The sequence below is a fragment of the Sparus aurata genome, chromosome 9 (assembly GCF_900880675.1).
Source record: "Sparus aurata chromosome 9, fSpaAur1.1, whole genome shotgun sequence".
Taxonomy (NCBI): domain Eukaryota; kingdom Metazoa; phylum Chordata; class Actinopteri; order Spariformes; family Sparidae; genus Sparus; species Sparus aurata.
In genome coordinates, this window is record NC_044195.1 from 11445875 (window position 1) to 11472081 (window position 26207).

General features: G+C 41.5%; 1 protein-coding gene across 4 annotated transcripts in view; it reads right to left on the minus strand.

The window, feature by feature from the left end:
• znf385b (zinc finger protein 385B) overlaps positions 1-26207 on the minus strand; it is a 57183-nt gene that overhangs the window by 13418 nt on the left and 17558 nt on the right. For 3 of the 4 annotated variants that reach the window (XM_030428675.1, XM_030428674.1, XM_030428673.1), the window contains exons 2-4: positions 20842-20979; positions 20002-20145; positions 19325-19441 (exon numbers count right to left, since the gene is read on the minus strand). In XM_030428675.1, the coding sequence (XP_030284535.1) occupies positions 19325-19441; positions 20002-20145; positions 20842-20977 (397 nt within the window). In that variant the 5' untranslated portion in view covers positions 20978-20979. Of the gene's footprint in view, positions 1-12805; positions 13229-19324; positions 19442-20001; positions 20146-20841; positions 20980-26207 lie in introns of those variants that run through there. The other variant, XM_030428676.1, reaches the window with a different exon arrangement.

The window sequence follows — 26207 nt, forward strand, 5'->3', positions numbered from 1 at the left end:
TACAATTAAATGTAACCATTCTGATGTACCATACCTAACTATTCCATTTTAAATGCAATATATCCTATTTTGACATACCATATTAGTCACTGTAGGCGTACATCATTGGAATAAACCCAAACCCATTCTAAATGACTTACTAGCCATCCTTACCCATTTTAATGTCTTATAACCCATCATAACCCAATTAAAATGTATTTTGACCAGCCCTTACCCAATTTAAATATCTTATAACTCATCTTAATCCAACCTTAACATATCTAAATGTCCTATTACCAGTCGTAGCACAACAACCCCTTCATATCCAAATGTCTTATACAGTGACCAATCTAAACCCAGTTTAAATATCTTGAAACCCATCCTCGCCCAATCTAAATGTTTTATAACCTATTCTAATTCAATCTAAATGCCTTATAACTTGTCCCAGCCCAATCTAAATGGGTTATACCCATACTTACACAATCTAAATGGGTTATACCCATACTTACACAATCTAAATGGGTTATACCCATACTTACACAGTCTAAATGTGTTATACCCGCCCATATCCAATTCCAAATGTCTTTTAACCTTTATAACCCAATCTGAATTTGGTATAACTCAATTCTAACCCAATCTGAATGCTTTATAATTATATTATTGGTTTTGGTCTTACATGTTATATGTAACCAGATCAAACCAGGCAAGGCCAGGTCAACTGTGTGTGTGTTTTTAGGAAAACACTAGACTAGCAGTGGATAAGCCTTGCGCCGTGTTTCTGCTGCCTGAGTTTGTCCTCATATAGCAGAGCTGTGAGTCAGTGTCTGTATTTATCACTACGGCTCATTATTAAGTTCAGGACAGCATGACACAACACAGTGCTGTAATCAAACACATGTAGCTCAGATGACTGTCTGGATCAGCTGCGATTAGCTGGGAGATTATTTATGATAGTAAATACAGATTAGTGTCTATTTTCAAAGATGGCGTAATGTGTCAGCTCGGCGACCTGCCAAAATGAAAGCTTCGCACTCAATAACAGTGTGCCAGAGAAGATGTCATACCAGCAGATTCAATCTGAACTCCAGCAGACTGTCATTAGTAATACAAACACAAAGGTATTTACACCCACTGTGAAGGAAGCAGCAAAGTATTCATCAACCTATAACTGTCAGAGTTCGTATTAGCAGTACTTAGTATTTAGCTGTAGCTTCCCAAATTTGATTGGCTTTGGTTTATATCGTACCATGTGGAAAACAGCACAAAAAATGTATTTACTGTACATAATGAGTGCAATTTCAAGTACTTGTTTAACCGGCTGGTCTGTAATACTTAATAACATCATGACAACGTTTGCCCAGTGGTTGATGATCAGGGGTGCTGCTCCTCTACTGAATCAGGAGTTGGAGGTGATCCAAAGCGAGACTGAGGAAGACTAACTATTGTACACCTCCACCCGCCATTTTTTCACTTCTATCAACTTTTCAAATATGTTTTCCACATTAAGCATTGAATTGTGAGACCAAGGAACCACTGCAAACTCCTACCAGACATTCGAGACCATCTCAAGAATCATTTGAACCCAATACAGACCCCTAGAAGGACATTCGAGAGCATTCTTAAACAACACAAGAAGCAACTGACACTGAAAACAACTCAAGGATCTTTCTAAGAGAGACTTTTAAGCCAAAGCTTCAAGATTTGTTTCACTTTCCCTCATGGACCATTTGAACTTCCTGAATGATTACGGGAGATGACTACTATAACCACCCGTCAGACATTAGAATGTCTTTACAAACCCTTGGAATCTGCTCAAGGAGAGGTTAAACCACCTCAAGGACCCCGTACACCCTGAGGGAATATTAGAGTCTTCTCCCAGACTCCTTAAGCCTTTACAAATCCCGTCACCTCCCATTCGACACAGTCTGATCTTCAATGTCAGTGTTTCAGTCTCCATCAGCAGCACACTCAGACATCCAGTGATTTCAATCTGAATGCTGGCTGTTCAAACTGTGAATTTAGTCATTTTTACAGAGTGAATCTACTACAAACTTTTATGTAGTCTGAGATGGTTTCAGATATGATCCGTATGAATTGGAGATGTCTTTCAGTATGCGTGGGAGTGACGAGTAGTGTGATGACAGAGTCGTCTTAATTCTGTCCTTCTGTCCTATGAGATCTGGTTACAACACGCTCACACACACACACACACACACACACACACACACAGTAACCCTTCTGTCTTACAGTAAATTGCTGTTCTAAGAAGGTGCTATAAATACTGAAACACATCTGCTACTGCTTTCGCATGGAAACGGTCTGTGAACCAGTATGAGTACCAGCCAACAACGAGGTTAAGAGCCAGACAGTTTTTTATTTCAGACTGGTCAGAAGAGTTAACAGATCCGCAAACAAATACTCAGAAAGTTTCCACACATTTCTATCTGCAAATCTGAAGAGAAAAATACAGAGTAATAAAAGTGCTGAGAGGCTTCAAACTGGAACTGGTCTGTTTAAATTAGTTTGATAACAGAACTGGAATTAATACGTTTAGACTAGTGTGGAAACCGTTTTGCCTTTTAGGCCAGTCTGATGCTAGAACTGACTTTCTTAGAACAGATGGATGGAATTAGCACTGTCTTGTTAAGTCCAATACTGGAAACAGAGGTGGATGATTTGGACTAGTGTGTTACTGTAACTGGCACTGACTGTTTAGCATGTTTTACCTGACAGGTATAAACCCATTCGAATGGCCCGTATGCTCCAGCAAGTAGGATAGCAAAATCCATCTTCGTGCCATATTTACATTTACTCAACCCTGGGATATCATTCTCTGATTATATATCTGTTTTTTTTTCAATACATAGTGACTGAGGTGGGAAACAAGCTTTAAGACTTAGCAAGCTATCAAGCTTTGTCATGAACAGGACACCAATTTCAAAAAGTTTTTTATCTCACAGTGTACACATACCACCCCTCTTTTGTGGAGCAGTTTATACTCCAGAGGAGGTTAAAGGCCCTATGCACCCTCATGTATCCTGACTGACGAGGACCTGCGTTCAGGTTGAGGATTGGCAGAGCGATGCTGGACACTGCGTGAGGTTACTGGACACACTCCTCCTCCATTTTGGACTCTCTGTTCCCCCAAAGGTTAGATATTTAGCGGTGTACATGCATATGTCAAAGTTCACCAAAGTTGAGCTTGGTGTTCACTAAATCTCACTAATTGTCATTGCCCTCAGAAGCCACTCCAACTGATCATGGCGATTCCATTGAAACGAACAGGTTGCCCAGAACTTCCCAGTTTTAAATGCTGATCTGATCAGAGCTTGAATAAAACAGATACAACCAGACCATTCCCCAGTTCTCAAAATTCAAAATGATCAAAGTTTCTTTGATCTCTCCTGGTGCAGTGTTTGCTGACCTCAGCAGATGCTGAGATGAAGTGCTCTATAAATTCATTCTGAAGCCGTTCTTAATTCGTTGCTGCTGGTTAGCCCGGTGTGATCTGCAGCGGTAAGATTTATGATACGGGCTGCAGTCAGGGTCATCTCTGGTATTCACACCTCACACCTATGCACATAAACATATCTATATACACACACAAACACGTTCAGATCCTTCGTCATCCAAAATAACACACACACACACATACACACACACAGACACACACACACATACACACACACACGTACACCCACATACAGAGTCAGTTCTGCTTGGACGCTCGTATGATAAAGACGTAAGAAGTCAAACTTCACACAGTGCTTTGCTGTACCCTCACATGCACACTGAACCTTCTGTAACTGATCTGACCCACAGAGCTCTGTGTCATCTGTCACAAACCACCCCATATATTAGCCAGTGGGTATGGTTACTAAGAAGTGCGTCTGATACTTAATCCTACACCCCCCCCCTCCCGTTATATATAAATCAAAATGGGACTGATTAATTTACACACGACTTTTCAGTTATTTGCAGGAACTGGGACAGAGAACATCTGTCTTCTTTCCGGCAGGTTAGAACTTGTTTGTAGAAATTAGCGATCTGAAAAAGTGAAAATGATGTCTTAATATGCATCACGGTGGTTTTCTTAAAGATATCCCCCAAACACATTTCAGTCAATTAAAAGTGCTCTGCTTGGAAAAATAATAATTTGTGTTTCAGTTCACTGGTTAAAGTTTTAATATGTATTCTATTTGGAATTACAGAAACAATATTGAGGTGTTCTAGGTCGCACTCACACTAGGCATTCCACACCCTGCCCGAGCACAGTACACTTCCTTGGCCCTGGCATGGTTGGAACGGCTGTGCTTCGGCAGGTCATACCCAGTAGGACACCCTGTATAATCAAGAATCCGGAATGTGAGAGGGCCGTTTATGACCGAAATGACATGAAATAAGCCACAAAAAAGTCAAAGTTAGTGTTGACATGTTCTATGTGTTGTTCTCCATTGTGCCGCGACTGCGCTGCAACATGATGGCGTTTGTACAAGAGGTAACTGTGCTCAGGCTCAGTTGCGGCCAGGGCAATTTGAGTGCAGGTCAGTGGGGGAGTGGGGAGAAGGGACAATCGTGCTTCGGTACGGTACGGAACCCTTGCCAGGAGCCAAACCTGGCAAGAAAACCACCTTGGTACTGTGTTCCCTACTGCCAACCGACCAACCAACCAACCAACCAACAAACTACAGTTACCGCTACGGCTACAGTTAGCTGCAGTTAGTGCTTACTCCAGTTATATACTGCCCCCTATTTGTTTTTGAGTATGAGTTCGACAGGAGGCCAACTCTCACATATTGCCTCAATGAAGACGCCAACAGCTTATAATTAATCAATTGAACAAACTAATATGTTACTCAGCGTAACTATTTCTGGGTGGAAGCATGTGAACAGGTGAACTGCCAAAATAAATCTAATGAAACACTCAACTCAGCTACATATAAAGAAGTGGAAGACTAACACACACACACACACACACACACACACACTCACAAACAAACATTGCTAGGTAGGTGTAATTAAAATAAAACTAGCACATAGCAACCAGCTGGCCGATAACAACTCATGTTTCCACTGCACGATGCACTTCTTATGTATGTGTGTGTGTGTTTGTGTGTGTGTGTGTGTGTGTGTGTGTGTGTGTGTGTGTGCTACTTTTGGGAACACAAATCAAGCACCAGCCACAGACTAGCTAATTGGGGAAGACTGGTGCAATTGGGGTCAAAAGCTGTGTCCCCAATTTGAAAACAATGATTTGTGGGTCAGTCGTCAAGGTTAGGGTTAGAGTAAGGGTTAGGCAAGTAGTTCTTAGTGTAAAGGTAAGGCTCCACAAAATGAATGTAAATCTGTGTGTACGTGCATGTGGGTGTGGGTGTGTGTGTGTGTGTGTGTGTGTGTGTGCGTGTGTGTGTGTGAGAGTGTGTGTGTGAGAGCTCTGTGAAACAGTAATACTCTTCCTGACACTCTATATGTGTTGAAGCAGATATCAAAGTGTCTCAGTCATACCAGCTCTGAATAACAGAGATACTTTGATATCCTGTAGCAGGCATGGAGTCCGTTAATCAACATGGCTCTTTTGTTGTCACACCGACTACAGCTTTAACACGGCGTTACAGGAGAGGTAAGATCAACTTTGGTGTAGTCTTCTGCATCTTTGATTATAGCTGTGCTGAGTTGACCTTTGAGGGAACATAGAGCCGGAAAGTCCAAAATAGAGAAGGATATAGTGGCTGTGCTAGCTAGGTTGCACCATCCAGCCTGCTAGCTTTGTCACTTTTAGCTTCATCACCTGCCAGTGACTAAAAGTGACTACTAACAATAGGTGTTTAGTAAATGTATTGAAGCAAAAGGAACAGCATTTGTAGCGGGGGTATTAGGATACAGCCGTTTAACAGTAACATAGTGGTTTTCAGTCCTGGGCCTTGAGATGTTTTACTGCCTCAACACACCTGATTCAAATGTATGGGTTGTTATCAGGCTTCAGCAGAGCTTGATGATGAGCTGATCATTAGAATCAGGTGTGTTGGAGGATGGAAACATCTAAAACATGCAGAGCATTATAGTTACAACTCTTGAGGAAGTGCAGCAGTTACAGTAGGTACATTCGACCGCTGTGTAAAATCATGAGCAGCTCAAATCCCACGGAGCGAAATCAGCTGTGAGTAAAAGCAAAGATGCTCTTTGTGACTGACTGGCACATGCTCAGCTTTCCAGTATGTTAGCCATTAGCTCACAGGGGTCAGCTCAACCAGGCCCAGCTGCCTCCCAGGGAACACAGCTGGATGTCAGTTTGAGACGGGATACAGTACGGAGCTCCGATTAGGACTATGACTCAGGGGACGAGAAGACACAGCTGGCAGCGAGGCAGGAGATAACTGCAGCAGGAGGGCAGCTAGAGAGAGTCAGCACCCAGAGCCGGAACATTGTCATATCTTACTTGGTGAACTGAGGATTTATTTAGATCTATTTTGATACATCTGGAAAGACAAACCAAGACGAGGTGAGTTCAAGTTTGTTTACCTTGAGTTTGAACAAAGTGTGTTTTACGATGAGTTAATGAGGTAGCCAAGCTCATACTACTTGGTTAACAGAGAGAAGCTTGAATCCAGAAGGTGTCTGGTTGGATTTTTTTTTTTAGTAAGAGAATTAAGTGTAAAAATATCTACTTTCTTGACATTTTCTGAGCTTATGTTCACTTGGTAGTCTATAAAAGAGAGAGGTACTGCTGCTTGAGGTACAGAGCGGTCTTAGGAGACGGAATGAGCTGAAGCTATCTTGTTAGCACGCTAGCTTCAGCAGGCATTTCTACAGCACGGTACATCAACGTCTTTAAAAAAAGTCGACACCGCCATGTCTTTCACATTCTGTTGGTTGAGTGAGCGGTGTGCTGGAGACGAGTCGTGTGAAGGAATAGTGTCTTTCCGTGGTCAATGTCAGAATATCATCATCCAGACTGTTATCACAACTTCATTAGCTCGTCATCGACCTCAGCAGAGAAAAGAGCAACATCTGGTGCTGTTCATCAGACTAAAGTGATCTGAGGGGATGGAGTTACAGTGAAACCGACAGCAGCAAAGACACTTCACACAAAGACAGCAGGAAGTGATGAAGGCTCATGATGAGGAAAAGGAGGATGGCGATAAAGATGACCACACTGATTTAAATTAAGAGGTTCCTACCTGAATAAGACTTCTTTTTTTCTCTTTATCTCGATCCGGGGTTTACTTTTTGTCTTTTCTACTGTTCTTCCCGTAATTATTTATTTATTCTGTCGTCTACTGTCCGTCTGTGTAAGTCTGCTCTTGTCCTTTTACCAACCAAAAGAGCAATAGCCAAACACACCCACCACTCACTCTGTGTGTATGTGTGTGTGATAGAGAGAGAGAGAGGGAGAGAGAGAGAGTGGATCAGGTGACTGCAGCAAGAGTGGCATGTGTCATCGCTATCTGAACCCCCAAACCCTGAGCGTCAGGTGTGTGTTTCTGTGTGTGTGTGTGTGTGTGTGTGTGTGTGTGTGTGTGTGTGTGTGTGTGTGTGTGTGTGTCTGTGTTACTTCTTTCTTAATCCCCTGCTGCCATTTCCTCCAGAGAGAAGAAACCCTATCCCCGGGGACGAGAGAGGGAGAGAGAGAGAGAGAGAGAGAGAGACAGAGAGAGAGAGAGAGAGAGAGAAAGATGACCACACTACTTACAGATTATATTGGAGGATTAAAGATTACATTACCCTGTTGCAGTCAGTTTTCTGTGTGTGTGTGTGTGTGTGTGTGTGTGCGTGTGTGTGTATGTGTGTGTGTGATGAGATCAGAGAGCAGTTGTTGCTTCACACTGTCTCCAGTTACACAAAGCACACTGTGTATGTGTGTGAGAGAGCGAGGGAGAGAGAGAGAGAGACAGACGCAAACACACACACGCACACACACACACACACACACACACAAAACCATCTGGTTCATAGTTAATATATCAATACACCTTAAAATAATCCAGTTCCAGTTATTCCCTGATAGGCAGGGCTGCTATTGGGGGGGCTGGGGGGGGGGGGCGGCAGTTGTCCCAGGCCCCGGGTCATGTGAGGGCCTACAAGTCACGAGCAAAACAATCAGCAGCCCTTCAGGACTACCCTCACTGTAACTGACTCCAGCCAGCACTGACAAACCTGCAGTAATAGTGTCAGTATGCTTCAACAGGAGTGCTTATCACCTCCAACCTACCAGGGAGGTCTTGTTTTCACCAGTGTCCAGTTGTTTGTTGGCCAGTCGGTTTGTCAGCAGGATTATACAGAAACTGCTGAGAGGATCTTGACCCAGAAAAGCGCCTATCAACTTCCTGTGTGGAACCGGATAGAGGGACGGACCAGAATTATTTTCCCACTTTCTTATATAATATTGCGAGGTCAATATTTTCATTATTATCTTGGGGAATAAAACATGAATCTTGATGAAAAAAAATCATGCATATTCAGATGACTGGTATATACTGGTGAGTACAAAAGCGGGCAGTGGAGGTATACATTCTACTGAGTGCCATTCTTACATGAATATTTTATTTGGATCGCTGCGATTTGTTGTTAACATTTCATTTGCTTTATCTATGCTGCTCGCTGTTCTGCAATGCCACAAATGGAAAATGTGGTTACAAACAGTATGACTGAATAAACTGCATTTCTGTTTCTTGGCAAAGCTACATACACGACATAGCTGGAGCTGTTATTACACAATGACACCTAGGGCTTCGACTAGTGATCATTTTCATCAGTCAGGATGAATTAATTTTCTTGATTAATCAAAATAAAATCCAAAGCCCAGGTTCATATCTTCAGATGTCTTGTTTGTTCTGAGAAACAGTCCAAAACCTGTGCAGTGGAGCCTTTACGGGCCCAGTTCTGCCCCGGGACGTCATCACAAGATTTTACACGATCCCTCTGTGGCTTCCCGCTGCAGAAGTGCTGCAGCTGAATACACTGCAGCTGGAGAAGAAGCCTGGAAGAATGTATGATATTAATACACACAGTGATCCTACTGGGAGGAGAACCCATCCCACTACCTCCATCTGCATCTTAAACATTCTTTATCCGAGAGGGAGGGTGGCAGAGCAACATAGACGGAGTGTGATTTAGCTGATGGCAGCATTAGGCATCACACTGCATTATTATTATGCACAGAAACACGCACATTAGCATAACAAGCCTGTGTGTGTCTGTGTGAGTGTGTCTAAGTAGGTCACGTTCAGATCCTTCTTCATCCAAAATAACACACACACACATGCACACACACACACACACACACACACACACACACACACACACATACATACACATCAGACCAATCAGGAATATGAAGGCAGACAGGAGAGCTCCAGTCTGGGACTTGGTGGAAAATAATAACTAAGTAAATAGTGTAATCATGTGCAAAACAAATCTCCTTAGAACCGATCTAACATTGTGCATTAAAGTGTTAGCAGGAACACTGATGATTAAGCTTTTCTTTGATTTGCTCTTACCAGTACTGGAGGAATGTGAGGTTGGTGTCTGTGGATGGATGTGAGCAGGAAATGTAATGGGAATCTGACCTGTAGAATATGAAATATCTCTCACTCTGGAATGTTTTGTATTGCAAGACGTGGTGAAACGAGGGAATTTTACTTTGAAATGACCGAGCACAGTGAAGAAAAAAGGAGCCATGTATGTTTATCTGATCTAACCTTTTTGTAAATATTTATTTTTTGACAGTCTGTCTGTTTTACAGTAAATCTGTATACATTCTGCTCAGGGTGTAAGGTCACTGTAGACACGGTAGAGCCCACTGAGACAATGTGAATTGTGATTTTAGCCTATATGAAAAAATGTACTTGACTTGACTTGAATTTTGGCAGCACCCGTCATAGAAACTTAAATATCTGTGTGATAAATTAGTCCGGCTCTACAGAGCAACTCCAACTACGCTGAACAGTCGAGCAGATGAAACAACACTAAGATACCTAGGACCGCTTTCAAAAAGACAGACCTTGACTCTGGCTGGTATCTATTTAGAATACATACAGACTTCTATATTCATCAGCTCTAAAATCACGGCTGATGAAGCAACCGCAACAAGCTGCTCATCTGTGTTCACTCCAGCAGAAAATGTTTGCCTTCTGGACAAATTCAGAAGTTACAAGCACTGTATACTTGGAAGGTTTAGAGAAGAATGTACACAGAACACACAAAACGTTCAGTAGCATAACGCTAACTCATCAGTCAGGCTCAGGATGGCAGGGCGCTCACTGGCGCTAAGAGCTGTCTCATGGGAAAAATGTTGGATCTCTGTAAATAAATTAAAGAGAATGCTCTAGTGTCATTAGATGACTTTTTTTGTGAATTGGCACTGTACAAATAAAGATTGGATGATTGATTTATTGAATGTTGTATATTTCCAAAGGCTATTTCTGATTAGTCACTCCACAAAGATGAATAAAACATGTCTCATAATATGTGGTTTAATAATGATATTAAACCACATATTATGAGCCATGTTTTATTCATCTTTGTCATTTTGTATTACTGATCAGGAGGTGTTACTGATTGTTACCATGGAAACATGGCTCTTAATTCAGCATTAGCCTGCGGATAGAGTTGCTAACTTTACTGGCTGCAAATATGTTGGTCTTTATTTTTGCAAGACTGTTGAAATGAAATTACATAAATCTAAACACAGAATCAGGACACTACAGACCAATCTTAAATATATTAGTAAACCAGGGCCTGGCAAGTGTGAGCTCTATGAGCACAACCACCAAAGGGACAGAATATGAATATGTATTGATAAATTTTATTTTTTAATCAACTTGGTGTTTATGATTTTCTACTAGTTTCACAGACAAACAAAAAACATCTAAAAGAAACAGTGAGGGATGAAGCTCAGGTTAAATCTGTGGAACTAAAAAACAGACACACGCTGGACAAGAGTAACCATTGTGCCTCAGTGTGCGTCTGTGCGCATACACACATGTCTGAGTGTGTTTTTTCTTTTCTGCGGCATACACACACACACACATACTCGCACAAATAGAAACACACACATGCACTGCGCTGATGAGCAGCAGTGTGTGGGTAATCAAAGCAGTCACGCTATCTATAATGAGAAGAATGTCAGACAGACAGTTTGTCAGACAGACAGGAAGGAGTCACAGATTCAGCGGACCAATCGCAGCATCTATTTCTCCTAATCAGATAGACTGCTTTTTTTCCCTGACTGACGACTGTTTTCGGCGTTAATCCATATCCACGCATCCATAATGTTCATTTAGCTAAAGACATTCCGGGAACACGTCCTCCTCTATGTGAAGAGAGGCAGCCAGATTAACATATCGAGCGCACATAAGAAGATCATCACATTTATGAGTGAGCATATAAAACAGGGGCTGAGAGGCTGTAGATTGGTGTTGTGGTGTGTAGCAGAGAACTGAAGTGAGCAATTATCTGCCTTCCATCCACAGTGCATTATGCAGGTACAACTCCATCTACATGTTAATGTGCATTTTCAATTTGCACATAAAAATCCTGAGTGGACATGCCATAATTTGAAGAAAAAAGTACAAGTAGTGTACCTCATTAGGGTAGAAAAGTCGGCATATCAAGAAAGAGAAGATGGCTAACGTGAACATGCTAGTCACATGGCTCTGGGATGGGAGTGTATGGTCTGTTGCTCGGTGGATCTCTTTTTAGAGCCAGGTTCCTGAAAGAACAACTGCTGGGTGTATTGACGGTCATGAAATCTAGTATAGACATTCACGGTCCTCATAGAACGAATCCCTCTGACTGTGGTGATCCGCTGACTTTTAATAAAGTTCACATTTGTGTTGTTTTGTGAATTACTCAACAACTATTTGATGGATTGCCGCAGAACACCCTCATATATTTGCCTCCAAAACTATCAACATTCCCAACAGCCTCGGCTTTTCCGTGTTTACTGCTAATCAGAGAATGTGAGCATGCTAAAATGCTAAACTGAAATAGTGAAAATGGTAAGCACTATAGCTGGTTAGCACTAGCATGTTAGCATTGTAACCAGGAGCGTGTTAGTGTGCTGTTATTAGCATGTAGTTCCACGCACAGCTGTGTTTAATACAAACGCACAAAAACATGATCGTAGACTGATTGTATTGATCTAATGCACCTTGATGCTGCGTTGTCAATATCCTAACTGTCTCAGACACTAATCGCTTTAGATTACTATCAGAGGAAACAATTTAGCGCGCTCATCTTATCTGTATGGTTTCCACAGTGTTTGATTACACTGATGTGTGACTGGTGTTTCCAAATGCTATACCTTCAATATCCTGTAATCTGTTCTTTAATTTAGAACATTTACATTTTTCAATCAACATCCTCGAATACACAACGTTTGTGAGATTCTAAAGTTATTACAAATATTTGGTCTTGTGAGATGGTCCTTTATTGTTAGCCTTCAAGCAAGCATCAACAACACAACATTTACCCCTCAGCAGAATCAATATGGTTAATTTGTATAAAATAGTCCGAGAAAATTAGATATTTTCTTGGGATGTGGAACGGCTGATTTTTTCTCTGAGACAATGACAGTTTTCATAGAGGAACAATCATTTACAGACACGCTGCGAGCAGAGAGACTACAACCTCAGTTCAAGTTTCTAGTCCAGGTCATGACTCCTGGGTCATGAAATCCTCCCGATCCCTCCCAAAACTACAGTCAAACACACACACACTATGCATGTGTAATCAGGCATCCACACGGAAAAAGATGCTAGTGATGAATACCAAAGTGGCTAAATGTGGAGCTCAAACACAAATAGACAGAAGAAGGATTTCCTACCGCGACTCAGGAAACTACTCCACATCATCGATCGGGAGACAGCTGTCTCACCTCCTCCTCCTCCTCCTGCCCCCGGTCCCCTCTATCATCTGCTCCCCCGATAATAAAAAGCAACAGAGAGAAAACCCAAAACAAACAGCAGAGAATCGCCACCTGACTGTCTGTATATGTGATCGCAGAGGGACATGTGTGAGTGTGTGTGTGTAAGTGTGTGCGTGTGTCGAGGAAGGCGCACACAGCGAGAAAGAGACAGAGTGTACAGTGTACTTGAATCACTGAGGTGATGATATTCAGGGTGAGCGGTGTTGACAGCCCCTCTGTCTCAGAGGAAATCCCTCTATCTCTGTAGCTGTGTCTGTGTTGCTCACGCACACTCGGTCAGTTCACGGCATTATGATTCAAAAAATAAAAAGAGGAGGAGAGGAGAATCAGTGTCTCATACGTTCTTTTAATATTCAGTTGGGAAACCGAAATCAGAAACAAACGTTTATTTTGTTATTCGTTTGTGATTCTGATACCAAAAAAATTATCTGTTTCTTTTCATACCAAAAAAAACGAAGTATGAGAAATCGGGGAAAAAAGACGAACTTTATCTTGATATTTAGTTTGTCCGATTGGTTTGACCCAGAAGTTATTGACTTCTTTGTGTGTTGCACTTGATAAGCATGCAGCAAATTCACCCGCCAACAGTTCAGTGTGAAAGAAAGCCTGATAAACCAGAATCCTGCAATGATTGTAAGTCAGTGAATCAACGCCGTGATCACACTGGAACCATTTCCAGTTCCCCAACAAGGGGATCAAGGCTCAGAGTGAATTGTATTGGTGTATTTGAAACTAGTAAGACACATGCAGAGATTTCCACCACACTGCAACAGACAACGCTGAAGTTAGCACCTGAATAACAGCTTCTTACTGGAATTTTCTAGTAAAAAGTGGCACATCGCCTAAAGATGGCGTTGTTCTTTTCTTTTTTTCTTTGATGTCTTTTTCACCGGTTTACAATTGCAAATCTCACCGTGCATCGTGGAAAGTGACAAAGTAATGTTTTTAGCTCTAAAGCTCTTTGATCCCACCTGAATTGCGCCGTGAATTACACGTATGATGTTTGTAAAAAAACATCTATTCTGTTAAACCGCTCGGTGAACTACATCGCCTCACTCAACACACGTCACCAACACCAACATGGCTGCCAACTCGGCACAAAAAGGTAAGGTACTAAAAAAGATGATAAACACCATAAATGTGAGCAAGCTAATATATATCAGCAGCCCTACAATGTTTAGGTTATGGGTTTTGGTGACCGTTCAACGAGACAACTTCACCAGTGTGACTGTTGGCTGTGTAGCCTTCATAATGACATATTTTCACAGTCTTACATTTCATTAGTTTTACGACAAACTGCAACTTTATTGGAAAATTACTCTTTAAATTGACAAACATCATATGTGTTATTAATGACACAATTCAAACTGTATTTGAAAAATGATTTGTCTTTCTCCATCACAGGATTTTTCGGAAACAAGGTCCCGTGGGGCAAACCGGGAGGGGTGTGGCTCCGGCTCTTCATGGGGAATACAAGCACCAAAGCCAGCCAATCAGAGGGTGAGTAGGGCAGGTCTTGCGAGAAGATCAGTAGGATCCATAAAAATCATTTTTGGGGAATTAACGCAACCAGCAAGCGGAATGGATTTAATAGCTATTGAAGCACAGACACAGCACACCGAAAATAGCACCGAGCGTAGTATTAGTATCTCATCAGTCCCCGGCTGTTTCGGCCACAGTGTCATATGCTGTTGAACAAACGTGGAACCAACATGGACATGTTGTTTGGTTGTTACTGTACAAGTCCTTTACCATTCCTTAAAGCCCTCCGCAAGTTCCACAAGTATTACAAGTTGTCAACCTGTGGTCACAGATGTGGGTCATGTGGACGCAGCATCAGGGGTTCAAATCTGGTCAGATACCAGCCCCCACCTGCCCCGCCGCTCCCACTCTGAGCCTAATGTCACCACTGTACAGCACTATGAGTGTGTGAGTCTGTCAGCAGGGTCTATTCATACACTACACAAGACCATACATCAACACCTGCTCAATCTTTACATCCCTCTCTCTCTCTCTCTCTCTCTCTGTCTCTCACACACACACACACACACACACACACTAACACACACACACACACACTAACACACACACACACACACACACACACACACACGCTACTACAAAATGTATCTATTAATAACTGTCTATTTCTCGGCTCATTATGCATGGGGTATCAGCAGGACAATATTCTGCCCTTTATTAGCTCAGGAGAGCTAATTAGAGCTATCTTACACACACACACACACACACACACACACACACACACACACACACACACACACACACACAAACAGAAAGAAAAAGGTGAGCTGATTCTGACATTCCGACTGTACTAGAGAAAAGCATCCAGTCAGGAACACTGAGGTTCCCCGTCATTTACATTCTACCCCGCAAAAATATAAATTTCAGTACCCTCTCCGAAATACGTCTCACATCACATTCTTCGGCATACATCCACCACAGAACAACCAATAGACACACATTAGTGTTGCTGTCTGCAGTAACCAGCAACAACTCTGCCCACAACGAACACTGAAAGCTACCAGAGAGGAGAGCAGAGTGGAGCACAGGAGACACGCTTTTAATATCCTAAATGTTATTAGTCTCATGTAAGTTCATCTCTTCATTTGCTCTGAGCATGTGAATCATGGGAATTCACCTCTTTCATTAGTGACTGAGTGTGGATGTGTGTATCACAGTGTGTAAGTGTGCGGCTGACTGTGTATGCTGCCCCCTAGTGGTAACTAACTGTGACTGAGGAGAAAACACAGTGAGAGCCTGAACCCTGTGCAGCACGTTCCCATCATTTTGTATCACTTCTGTACAATATGTATGTGCTCGATGCGGAGGAATTACAAGCCCATAGAGTCACGTTGGAATTTTTAATAAGGCACATTTTTTCCAACAGCATTAATATTGTGTGTGAAAGCTGCTATTTCTGGTCCAGCTGAAATCTTTAGCTGATCCCCAACTGTGACGAGATAGGCAAGGCTCCAAAGTCTGTAACTTAAGTTGATGCCCTTCACTGAATCATCTTTAAACTTTACCTAACCAGGTCTACAGAGAGAGAGAGAGAGAGAGAGAGAGAGAGAGCGCTCAGGTAAACTAGCAAAGAGAGAGAGAGGAAGAGTGTGAAGTGTAATGTAACTCTGCATAATTCTCAGGTTTATTACGGGGTCACTGCTAATGGGGACAGCACTGAACCAGCACAGGCCGCTAACCTAATCTATTGGCTGCTTGTAAATGTTTAATGACCCCTGTGCTGTTTTTATTAGTTTCTTTATCTGCTGTTTTTTTTTTATTTCTCTTTTATTTCATACTCGTTAATAAAAGTGCTATATAGATAGAGTTTAATATTACATTATCATACATACCTGACTCCTGTATGAAATGGCAGTGTCCTCCACGCAACACTTTAAATCCCACTCCTTGTCTGCAAACTATACCGGAGGTGTGTTTAACTTGCTGCGTACTGTGGCTGTGCACCTACACACACAGTGTGGGCAGAAGAACTTCACCACATTTCGGAGGAACATACGGTACTTTTTACTTCTGCACTGTGCATAATGTTACATTTATCTGACAGCTGTAGTACATGAGGTTGGAAAAATTAGTACTAACATCCACTTTCGCCAGCTCGGGCAATGCTGCATACACATTAATGCATCGGTATTAATAACCCAGTAACATTTTTTACATGTTTACATACATTTGATATTTCACTGGTTAAATTGGAATGACTGTAAGTAATGGAGTATATTTAATGGAATATCATTACACAATTGTACCGATACGTCAATTTAAATAAGAAATCTCTGAGTACCTTTTCTCCAGTCATATATAATTTAAATCTTTAAGTGCTGCCAGTTTAAGTTTTTAAGTTTGATTGTTCATGTAAGAAAAAAAAAAGAAGAAAAGAAATTAAGACATAGAGATAACATGACTTTACTTAACATTCCCTTATCTATCTCTGCATCTAAGTTATCTCTATGGCTTGAGTAATACAAAAATCCATTCAAAATAACTGATTTTAGCCGTTTTAGCATGAACATCATTGATTGAGGAGCTCACAGATCGCGTCATCTGGCCCCCTGTGGCACACCCATTTGTATTGGCCATGATGTCATCTGACCTGACTGCTGATAGGTTGCTCAACCGGGCAGGTCACTGCCACACACACACAAACACACACACACACACACACATGCAGACACATGCAGATACATGCACACCACTCAGCCTGAATGGTCATGTCTCTCTCTTTCTCTTTGTCTATTACGTGATGCTTGCTCGACTATGAAAAGCTCTTTGGTCTGAACCCATCTCCACTAGGCCAGGCTAAGTGTGTGTGTGTGTGTGTGTGTGTGTGTGTGTGTGTGTGTGTGTGTGTGTGTGTGTGTGTGTGTGTGTGTGTGTGTGTGTGTGTGTGTGCATGTGTGTGTGTGTCCAGTAGAGAGAGATTTAATCTTTAATCAGTGTTATTGTAGCCTGTACAGTGATATGGACACACAGTATGTAATTAGAGCTGCTGTGTGTATGTGTGTGTGTGTGTGTTTGTGTGTGAGATTGTCTTTCCGTTAACATTATCCCATGTACTGTAATTAGGTATGTGTGTATATGTTCATTTTGGACCTTTTTTTATACAGAATTTAACATGTAATTCAGTTCTGCTGAGGGAATACAACGGGCAGATTTTCAGTGGAAGTTCTGCTTTGTGTTTTCAATCAAGTAAAATAAGGACAAATTGGAGCATTATGATGTCATCACAGTAGATTATTTAGAGGGTACACTATGGACAAACATCAAATATAATGTAACAAATCAATGCAAGCTAATCTAGCGACGTCTTTGAGAAATGTCAGTGCGGTTTCAGAGCAGCGCTCTGCCCCAGTTTAATGACCTGCTGCTGTCTGCTCCACTTTAAGTCCTTTACATCTCATAGCACATACTCACTCTGTTGACCAGCAGTTTGACTTTAAAAACTGGGTCTGAATCACTGAAGAAGCTCCGAAACTGTTCCAGTCACATCTCATCACAGAGCCAAAGAGGGTCATGCCATGTGCAAAATTCTGATTATAATTTCAGCAGCTGCAGGAAGAGCTGAGAAACCTGCTGCAATGATCAAACCATGAACAATAATAATAATACAAAATATAAAATAGAAATAGTCTTAGTTGAGCTTTTGAAAAGAAAATGTATACCACTCACTTGTCTGTGTGTTAATTATGAAGCAGCCAGTTTAGCTTATCAGTGTAGCTTAGCATGAAGACCGGGAGCAGAGGGAAACAGCATGGCTCTAATCATAAAGAAATCCACCTACCAGTGCCGCTAAAGCTCACTAGTTAACACGTTACTGTATATATACTGTTACTGTTTGTTTGATCTCTAAAACTAAAACTGACAAAGTGTGTCTTTAGGTTGTGAGCGGTGACTAAGAAGTGATTCCACACGAGGCATTTTTGCCCATCAAGATCATTTTTTTGAGAATCATTTCATCTTGCAACTACAGAAATTTTATTTTCTGTATCAACACATCCATTTCAACTAACATGGATATCGTTAAAAAATGTAACACTACAAATAAGAGTTATGCAAATAATAGAAGGATGGGATTTTTGACACTTGGCAATGTAGCCCCAGTAAGCCTTAAAGAATGCTAGTGTTCAGAGATTCAGACACAATCATATGAGAACCGTAACTCCACTTTCAAACCCCACACAATGCATTCTGTAAACGCAATCTGTGATCAAGTCTACAGCCATGCTAACAGCTCTGTGAGGCTGAACTAAGGAAGTGCTTTCCAACATCTAGCATGTTCACAACAACAATGCATCTAATCACCATTAAGTCATCAAGATTTATGGTCTGGGAACCATGAGGGTCTGTACCAAATTTCAAACAACATACAGACATTGTCATCCTTGGAACCAAGCTGTAAATATGGCTGAAAAAAACAGCATGTAACTTGACTGACAGGTGTTCGGGTGGAGCTAAGGATTTCCATACAGAGGCTGAGTATAAAACAGCAGCTATGATCTGAGTTAATGCAGGGTCACTTTATCTTTTTAGGGGTCAATCTGAGATCCATCAAATACCAACTCTGACCTCTCCCAGGCAGCAGCAGCTGTCGATGATGGACATTTTGCAGACAGTCAGACTCTCCAGATGAATGTCCTGTTTAGCTCTTAATGTTCTGTGACAACTTACATAGCTATTTTGAATTAAGAGCACCCATTACTGACTAGGTATTTTCTCTCATGCAGGTACAGGATGTGCACATGCATGTCAGCCGTAGTCTTTGTGGTCTGTTCTAGTGGACCTTTCAACACATAATGTGAGGGGACACAAAATATCTCATGTATCATTGCTGGCGCAGTACACCAGGAGGAGTAGATGCAGTAATAGCTCTGGTTTTACCTGCAGAGGTGCTCGCTGGACTGCTGATGCATGGACTGGATCCTGGGGTCAAAGTTAGTCCTGCAGGCTGGGAGCTGATCCCCGCGGCCTGGGGAAAACACCTAGACTGAGTCCCTGCTGGATTCAAAGAAATTGAGACTCATTAGAAAATATAAAGACTTGATGATGATGTGCTACTGCTTTATCTGTTGCTGCTGCTACTGCAACTTTAATTACTAAAACTAGTACTGCTGCCTTGGGTTCTGCTACCCGACCTGAAAGTAATACATGGGACAAAGATAAAGACGAAGCTTCAGACTCAAATAATTAGTAATGGTTGAAATACAGCAGATATAAAGCAAAGATATAGCTTCATGTCTTTGGCAGCAGCAGTCAGATTAGGGGATGCTTGGTCTTGACGTGCAGGCAGAAAATTTGTGCATTCGCTTGCAAGGACACAAAAATCTGAGAGCATTTCCTCTCTGTTAAAAACCTTGGTTACTACTATTACTTCCACCACTATTGCTACTGCCACTGCCACTGCTAGTCGTCTTCTTGTTGTAAACAAAAAGTCCTTTCCTAAGTGGTTTTTGTCCACATTTATTTCAATAACATTTAATTGTCTTAGTGAGTGGTTGTTAAGCTTGCGCAGATAGCATCGCAACTAATATCTTATTACAGTATTGATCATCATGTACCTGCTGTCTGCTGTCCAGTCTCTCCAGCCTGGAGCTGTCGCACTCTCCGAAGGTGAGAACGGCCATTGTAGTGAATCTGGGCCTGACTAGAAGAAGTCAGCTGCAGGTTACACACCTCGCACAGCGAGTAGGCCCCACCCTGACCTGGAAGAAAGCAACAGGGATAAGTTGGACTGAAGGAAAGAACTACGCAGATGAGTCAGACTGTTGAAGAAAACTACAAGGATGAGTCAGACTGTCGTAGAAAACTACAAAGATGAGTCAGACTGAGGGAGAAAACTACAAGGATGAGTCAGACTGTAGAAGAAAACTACATGGATGAGTCAGACTGTCGTAGAAAACTACAAAGATGAGTCAGACTGAGGGAGAAAACTACAAGGATGAGTCAGACTGTAGAAGAAAACTACAAGGATGAGTCAGACTGTAGAAGAAAACTACATGGATGAGTCAGACTGTCATAGAAAACTACAAAGATGAGTCAGACTGAGGGAGAAAACTACAAGGACGAGTCAGACTGTCGAAGAAAACTACAAGGACGAGTCAGACTGTCGAAGAAAACTACAAGGATGAGTCAGACTGTCGAAGAAAACTACAAGGACGAGTCAGACTGTCGAAGAAAACTACAAGGACGAGTCAGACTGTCGAAGAACACCACAAGGATGAGTCAGACTGTCGAAGAAAACTACAAGGATGAGTCAGACTGTCGAAGAAAACTACAAGGATGAGTCAGACTGTCGAAGAAAACTACAAGGATGAGTCAGACTGTGGGACAAAACTGTGAGGACGGGTTATAATAAAAGAAGATGGTACAGAGTATTGGTTCTGAAACATGTCAGTCACCTGTAGAAGCAGTCTGCTGGACTGAGAGACTGATGGATGTAGCTGTGGATCTGTCCATCAGCTCTTGACACATTCCACCGAAAGCAAAGATCTGCCCACTCTCCAGGAGCTGAGAGGGGCTGAGAGGAGTCTTCATCCCTGAGGAAGAGGGAGAAAAAGAGACACAGACATGAATGTCACTCACTGATGTTGAACGTCCTTGATATTCATTTACTTTCTCCTACAGTACAGCCTGGTACAGAGGAAGTTAGAAATAAGCACAAAGAGCTAATTAGGACTGACTACTGCTAAAATGTTATCACAAAACGTCTTAAACCAATTATTTTGTGAAAGACACACATAAGGGGGACAATGCTGCCTGTAAAATGAGCACAGTACTGGGCTAATACCATCTACGTCCAGTGAGTCAGACTAGTAATCACCTAAAACGAGACACTCTATGTGGGACGTTGAGGTGGACAGACGGACAAGAGTGAGGCCTGAATGACACCGGATGCTGAGTGTGAAGCACCAAACGCTCACAGGGAGAGTGATGAAGTAATGAGTAAGAGGATAGAGGAAGGATGACATGTGTGTGAATCCAGTGTACAGTGAGTGTGTGTGTGCGTGTGTGTGTGTGTGTGTGTGCGAGTGTGTAGGTCAGTCCATGACTGTGTCCATCTGTTGTCTTTTCAGCTCTGCCAAGTCACATGACCTCTGACTGGACACATGCACTAACACACCCTCTCAATATTTTAATATTCAGTTAGCTTTAATACCGTTACCTGCATATACGACTACTGTATACACGCTTCTTTAAACTGACTTTGGGGATCTGGATCAGATTTGGATCACCTCACTAAGGTTGTAAGGTCACACCACTGGCTGATGGCACAGGAGAAATTTTTGCAGAATGATATTTATATTTCATTGTATGGTATAGCAGCTGCTGCCGCCATATGGCCCGTACTGACGAGGAAGTCTAGGTCCTTACATCTCCACTATCAGCGTCAACAGACCAGCTCCACCAGCTATGCTGATTGGCTAACATTGAAGCCCTCTGAGGCAAATTTGTCATTTTGAGCTATCCACTTCACATGAACTGACTTGACATTTAGCCAATCAGGAAGCCACTGTTTTTCTATGGCCAGGGGTCAGCCCTCGGCGTCTACCGAGAAGCTTCCGACAGCTCTGGCACAGTGTTTTACTTGTGGTTTCAGTGGCAAAGTTACTGAATATGTAGGAAAGCAAGTAGTCTGTTATTTCATTCACCCCTGGTTCAAGAAGCAGTTGTTCCAATTAATTGTTCCCATGGAACTCTCTTATCAGTACAAAAGATTAACAATTATGTTATGATTAACAAATATCTGGTTCTTTTGGAAAAGGTCAAAGGTAAAACATGTGTAGAGAAGCTCAACTCCCAAGGTGCATTTTGACAAAAAAACATCCAATCACAAGTTCTTTAGGTGAACTGCTGATGGCATGAGGAAGTTTAGGATTACAGCACAGAGGAAAGTGATTCTACAATCTGCATAATGTCAGTAACTGTGGTGCTGTGTTTTACTGCAGGTACACACTAGTTTAAATTTGCTACAACCAATTAACAACTCTAAATGTATAAATCTCATTCATCTAAAATATTATAAATATGCACCATATATTATAGGTAGTAGTGTAGTGTTACTACATGTCACTGTCTGCTGTCAGCTTGTTTGATTTAATTTTACTTTAAATGTGGACAACTGACTTACATAATAGTAGCCTACCACAACTGTACTAATTTCTTTTACTATGAAATGTTCTTGTATGCAATATAATAAGTGTATAATTTTGCTGTCATGAGTAAATCACTACACTGCTAAAAGAAAAGGAAGCAGATGCAAATTTCCATTTGCAGACTTTGTTCATTTTCATCCACACAATATATGTATATATGTTAGCACAAAATCACAGTGATCTGATCCATAGAGAGATCTGACATCACTTCCTCTTTAGCCTCTGTTCCACTTTCTTCTATTGCTCAGTACAATCTCTCACTACTGGTGTCTTTTATCTGCCTTTGTGGAAAAAGTGAAACATGTTCCTGAGGTTTACTTTCTATATCCAGTGTGCATCTTCTATATCATTCACTGGAGAATTTTTCGTAAAATATTTTTGACCAAAAATAATAATAATAAAAAAAGATGGATTCATTATTATAAGAAATAAAATAAATAAATAATTACAGCTCACATGGATGTTAAAGCTGGTATTTAACCTACAGTGGCATTGGGCTTTTGGGTAATGTTGTCACTAAAATGCTGCTAAAAACGGAAATATTAGATAAACTCTGACATCACATCATCCTTTTTAACCTGAACATGGCAGTCTGAAATGAGTGAGCTGCACACATTATATGAGCTGTGTGGAAGAGATAGGAAGATCCCCAGGTTTCTGTCTTGTGAGTCAAACACAAAGAGGATATGTGAGAAAAATGTCAGGCAGGGAGTTAAACCATTCATATCTGATGGTCATAAGATAAACGGGTTCAGTTATCAGGAGAGTTTCACACTTTCTCTCTCCCTCTAACTCTCTTCCAGCTGGCTGTTAGAAGTTGACTTTATGTTCTGAAGACAGCTGGTTAATCTGCCACTGTGATGAATTAGCTACAAAATGCACACACACACCAACACACACACACACAGAACCAGCTTATGCTGACATCAGCTTTAGCAAAGGCAGGATTAAATATATCTGCTCTATTGAGCTGGGAATTACACACCACACACACACAGGTGAAAACACACACACACACTCACACACACTCACACATAGATACACATGGTAAGAAGCAGACAAAGAAAAAGCAAGCCAGTGAACCAAGCATTCAGCATCAAAGTGTAATGAAATATGTGTATTTACCTTTTCTGTGTGCGTGTGTGTGTGTGTGTGTGTGTGTGTGAGAGTGTGAGTGTGTGTGTGTGTGTGTGTGTGAGAGACAGAGAGAGTCTAATCCAAGCTGACCAGGCAGTCAGTAATCAGAGAGGCCAGCTGTGGGTTATAATCCCCTCCACACATACACACACACACACACACACACACACACACACACACACACACACACACACACACAAATACAGACACTATGAGGCAACAATATGATTCCTGATTGAAGAGAAAAAAGTCTAACACTTTCCTCAGTGTCTGATAAAAGAAGGTCAGTACTTCAACATCGACCTGGAGAACTATATGCTTAATTCTTTGAAGACCTTGGAGACACTCAGCAGAGTGTGAAGACACACTTCAGTCACACCTACACGTCTTCAATGTTATTACAGGGTGAAATAGATATTATATCATATCTAAAGCATAACTGTCTGGTAAAACAGGTCATCTGTGTCCTAAAAATCTTGGGATTAATAACAGGGTATTTGCACATGACACAGTCTTGGATGCATTTGGCTCCTTGTCAACTCAAAGTATGTCAAGATAGCTGTCTGCCTCTAACATTCTTCATGCATATCTGTATTACCTCAATCATGCACTGAATGCTGATTAAACAAAATGTGTTGTATTCTCATAAAAATACTGATCCTTGATCTGGCAGTGTTGTGTAGGTTAGAATCCATGACCCCGACTATAGGTCTTACATTTCAGTGGCCTAACTGATGGTCATGGTCATGCTTGTGGTGCTGACGTAGCAGACAAATTGGTAATTTCTAAAAAAAGCATGAAAAACTTAAGTACAATTTATCAGCACATCCACGAGTGACGTTTTGAGCAAATGCTCTTACAAGTGTGATAAGTATTGAAAGTCTGTAGCTCTCACTGAACTAACACCTCTATCAAAAATAAATAACTCACAGAGTGGTCACAGTCAGATTATAGCCATTGGATATAGTATCTATAACTTGAATTTCTGAATATCAAATGATCATCAGCAATCTTCTGTAGTGGTAACAGTTATATTTGCCAAGTGATTTGATGAAGCTGTGTTTGATTTGAGAAAGAACATTTATTTAACACTGAACTTGGACAGACTTCCTAAATGGGCTTGAATGATTGTAAGATTGTAAGACTTACATGTCTTTGAATGCACCTATTGATGCCATGTTATGCAAACAGGGACTGAAATCTGTGCCACTTCAGGGCATCAACTACATCCAGCTACTTTTTTGAATGGCAACAGCACATTTCAATAAGATGTATCCTCCAACCAATATCACACCTGCAGTGAAAAATCATCTAATTTGCTGAGCAAAACTATTTTACAATAGAAATAATCTCACTCTAACCACTGGCCTGTCCACTCACCAAGATGTACTACCATTAATACTATCTGACTATTGTCAGGTGAAAACCTTTTATGTCCCATATGTATGTCAGCTTTACAGGAAGGAACGGGCGAGTGCAGTGTGTGTGTGTGATTGTGCAGTGGGCTATGAAAGCTTTCAGCAGCCATTATTCAGGTCTGAAGAATGTTTTCAACCCACACAGCAGTTTTATTCACCAGCTTCTGACAACATGGGAAATCATCTGACAAGGATATATAAGGTTAACACTATCAGATATATAATCTCATCTTTTGTTGGTTACACACTGGTTATATGTCGGCAAAGTGGACAAATGATGGGCTCATCTGATTGGTCGAATGCTCTGAATTCTGCTAGTGTAAAAGATAGAGAAAACGAGATGTTGACAGGGGCGCTAATGTATGTCGCTGTTCTCCGAGAGAGACTGTACAACACACACACACACACACAAACACACACACACACACACACACACACACACACAGTGACCTTAGGGGAGAACGGGACAAAGAAACTAATGGAGATGTGAAAAGACAGAAAGAGAGGTCTTAGAGTGGCTGCTTCTCACCCTTAGGCCAGTAGCTGGTAATGGCAGTGGTCAAAGACACACACACACACACACGTGCGCACGCCCACGCCCACACATACACGCACACGCACACACACACACACACACACACACACACACAGTAAACAGGGCAGTGGCCAGCAGCAGCACAAAAGCTGAAACAAACCACTACATACAGTTTGATGTTTGTATGTTGGTCCCTGCAGGACTCTGAGATCCAACGATCAGAAGACACTTGTGAGAACTCAAACCACTGCCTCACAAGCAGCTTTTCTACACATTGATGTATTTAGGGAAAACACAATAATCGTATAATAATCACAAACGTTTTACTTTTCTCTCACACAGTAATCCCTTTCAGAACCAATCATAGGAAGTCCAATAAAATCGACCCATGACATTTTTGTCAACTCGTTACATTCAAGTCCCATCTACAGTCTGATGATGCCTCCACTAAGAGATTCCAGCAGGAGAAGGGTTTGATTTTCCCAAACAAATCTCTAAAGAACAATGTATAACCACATTTT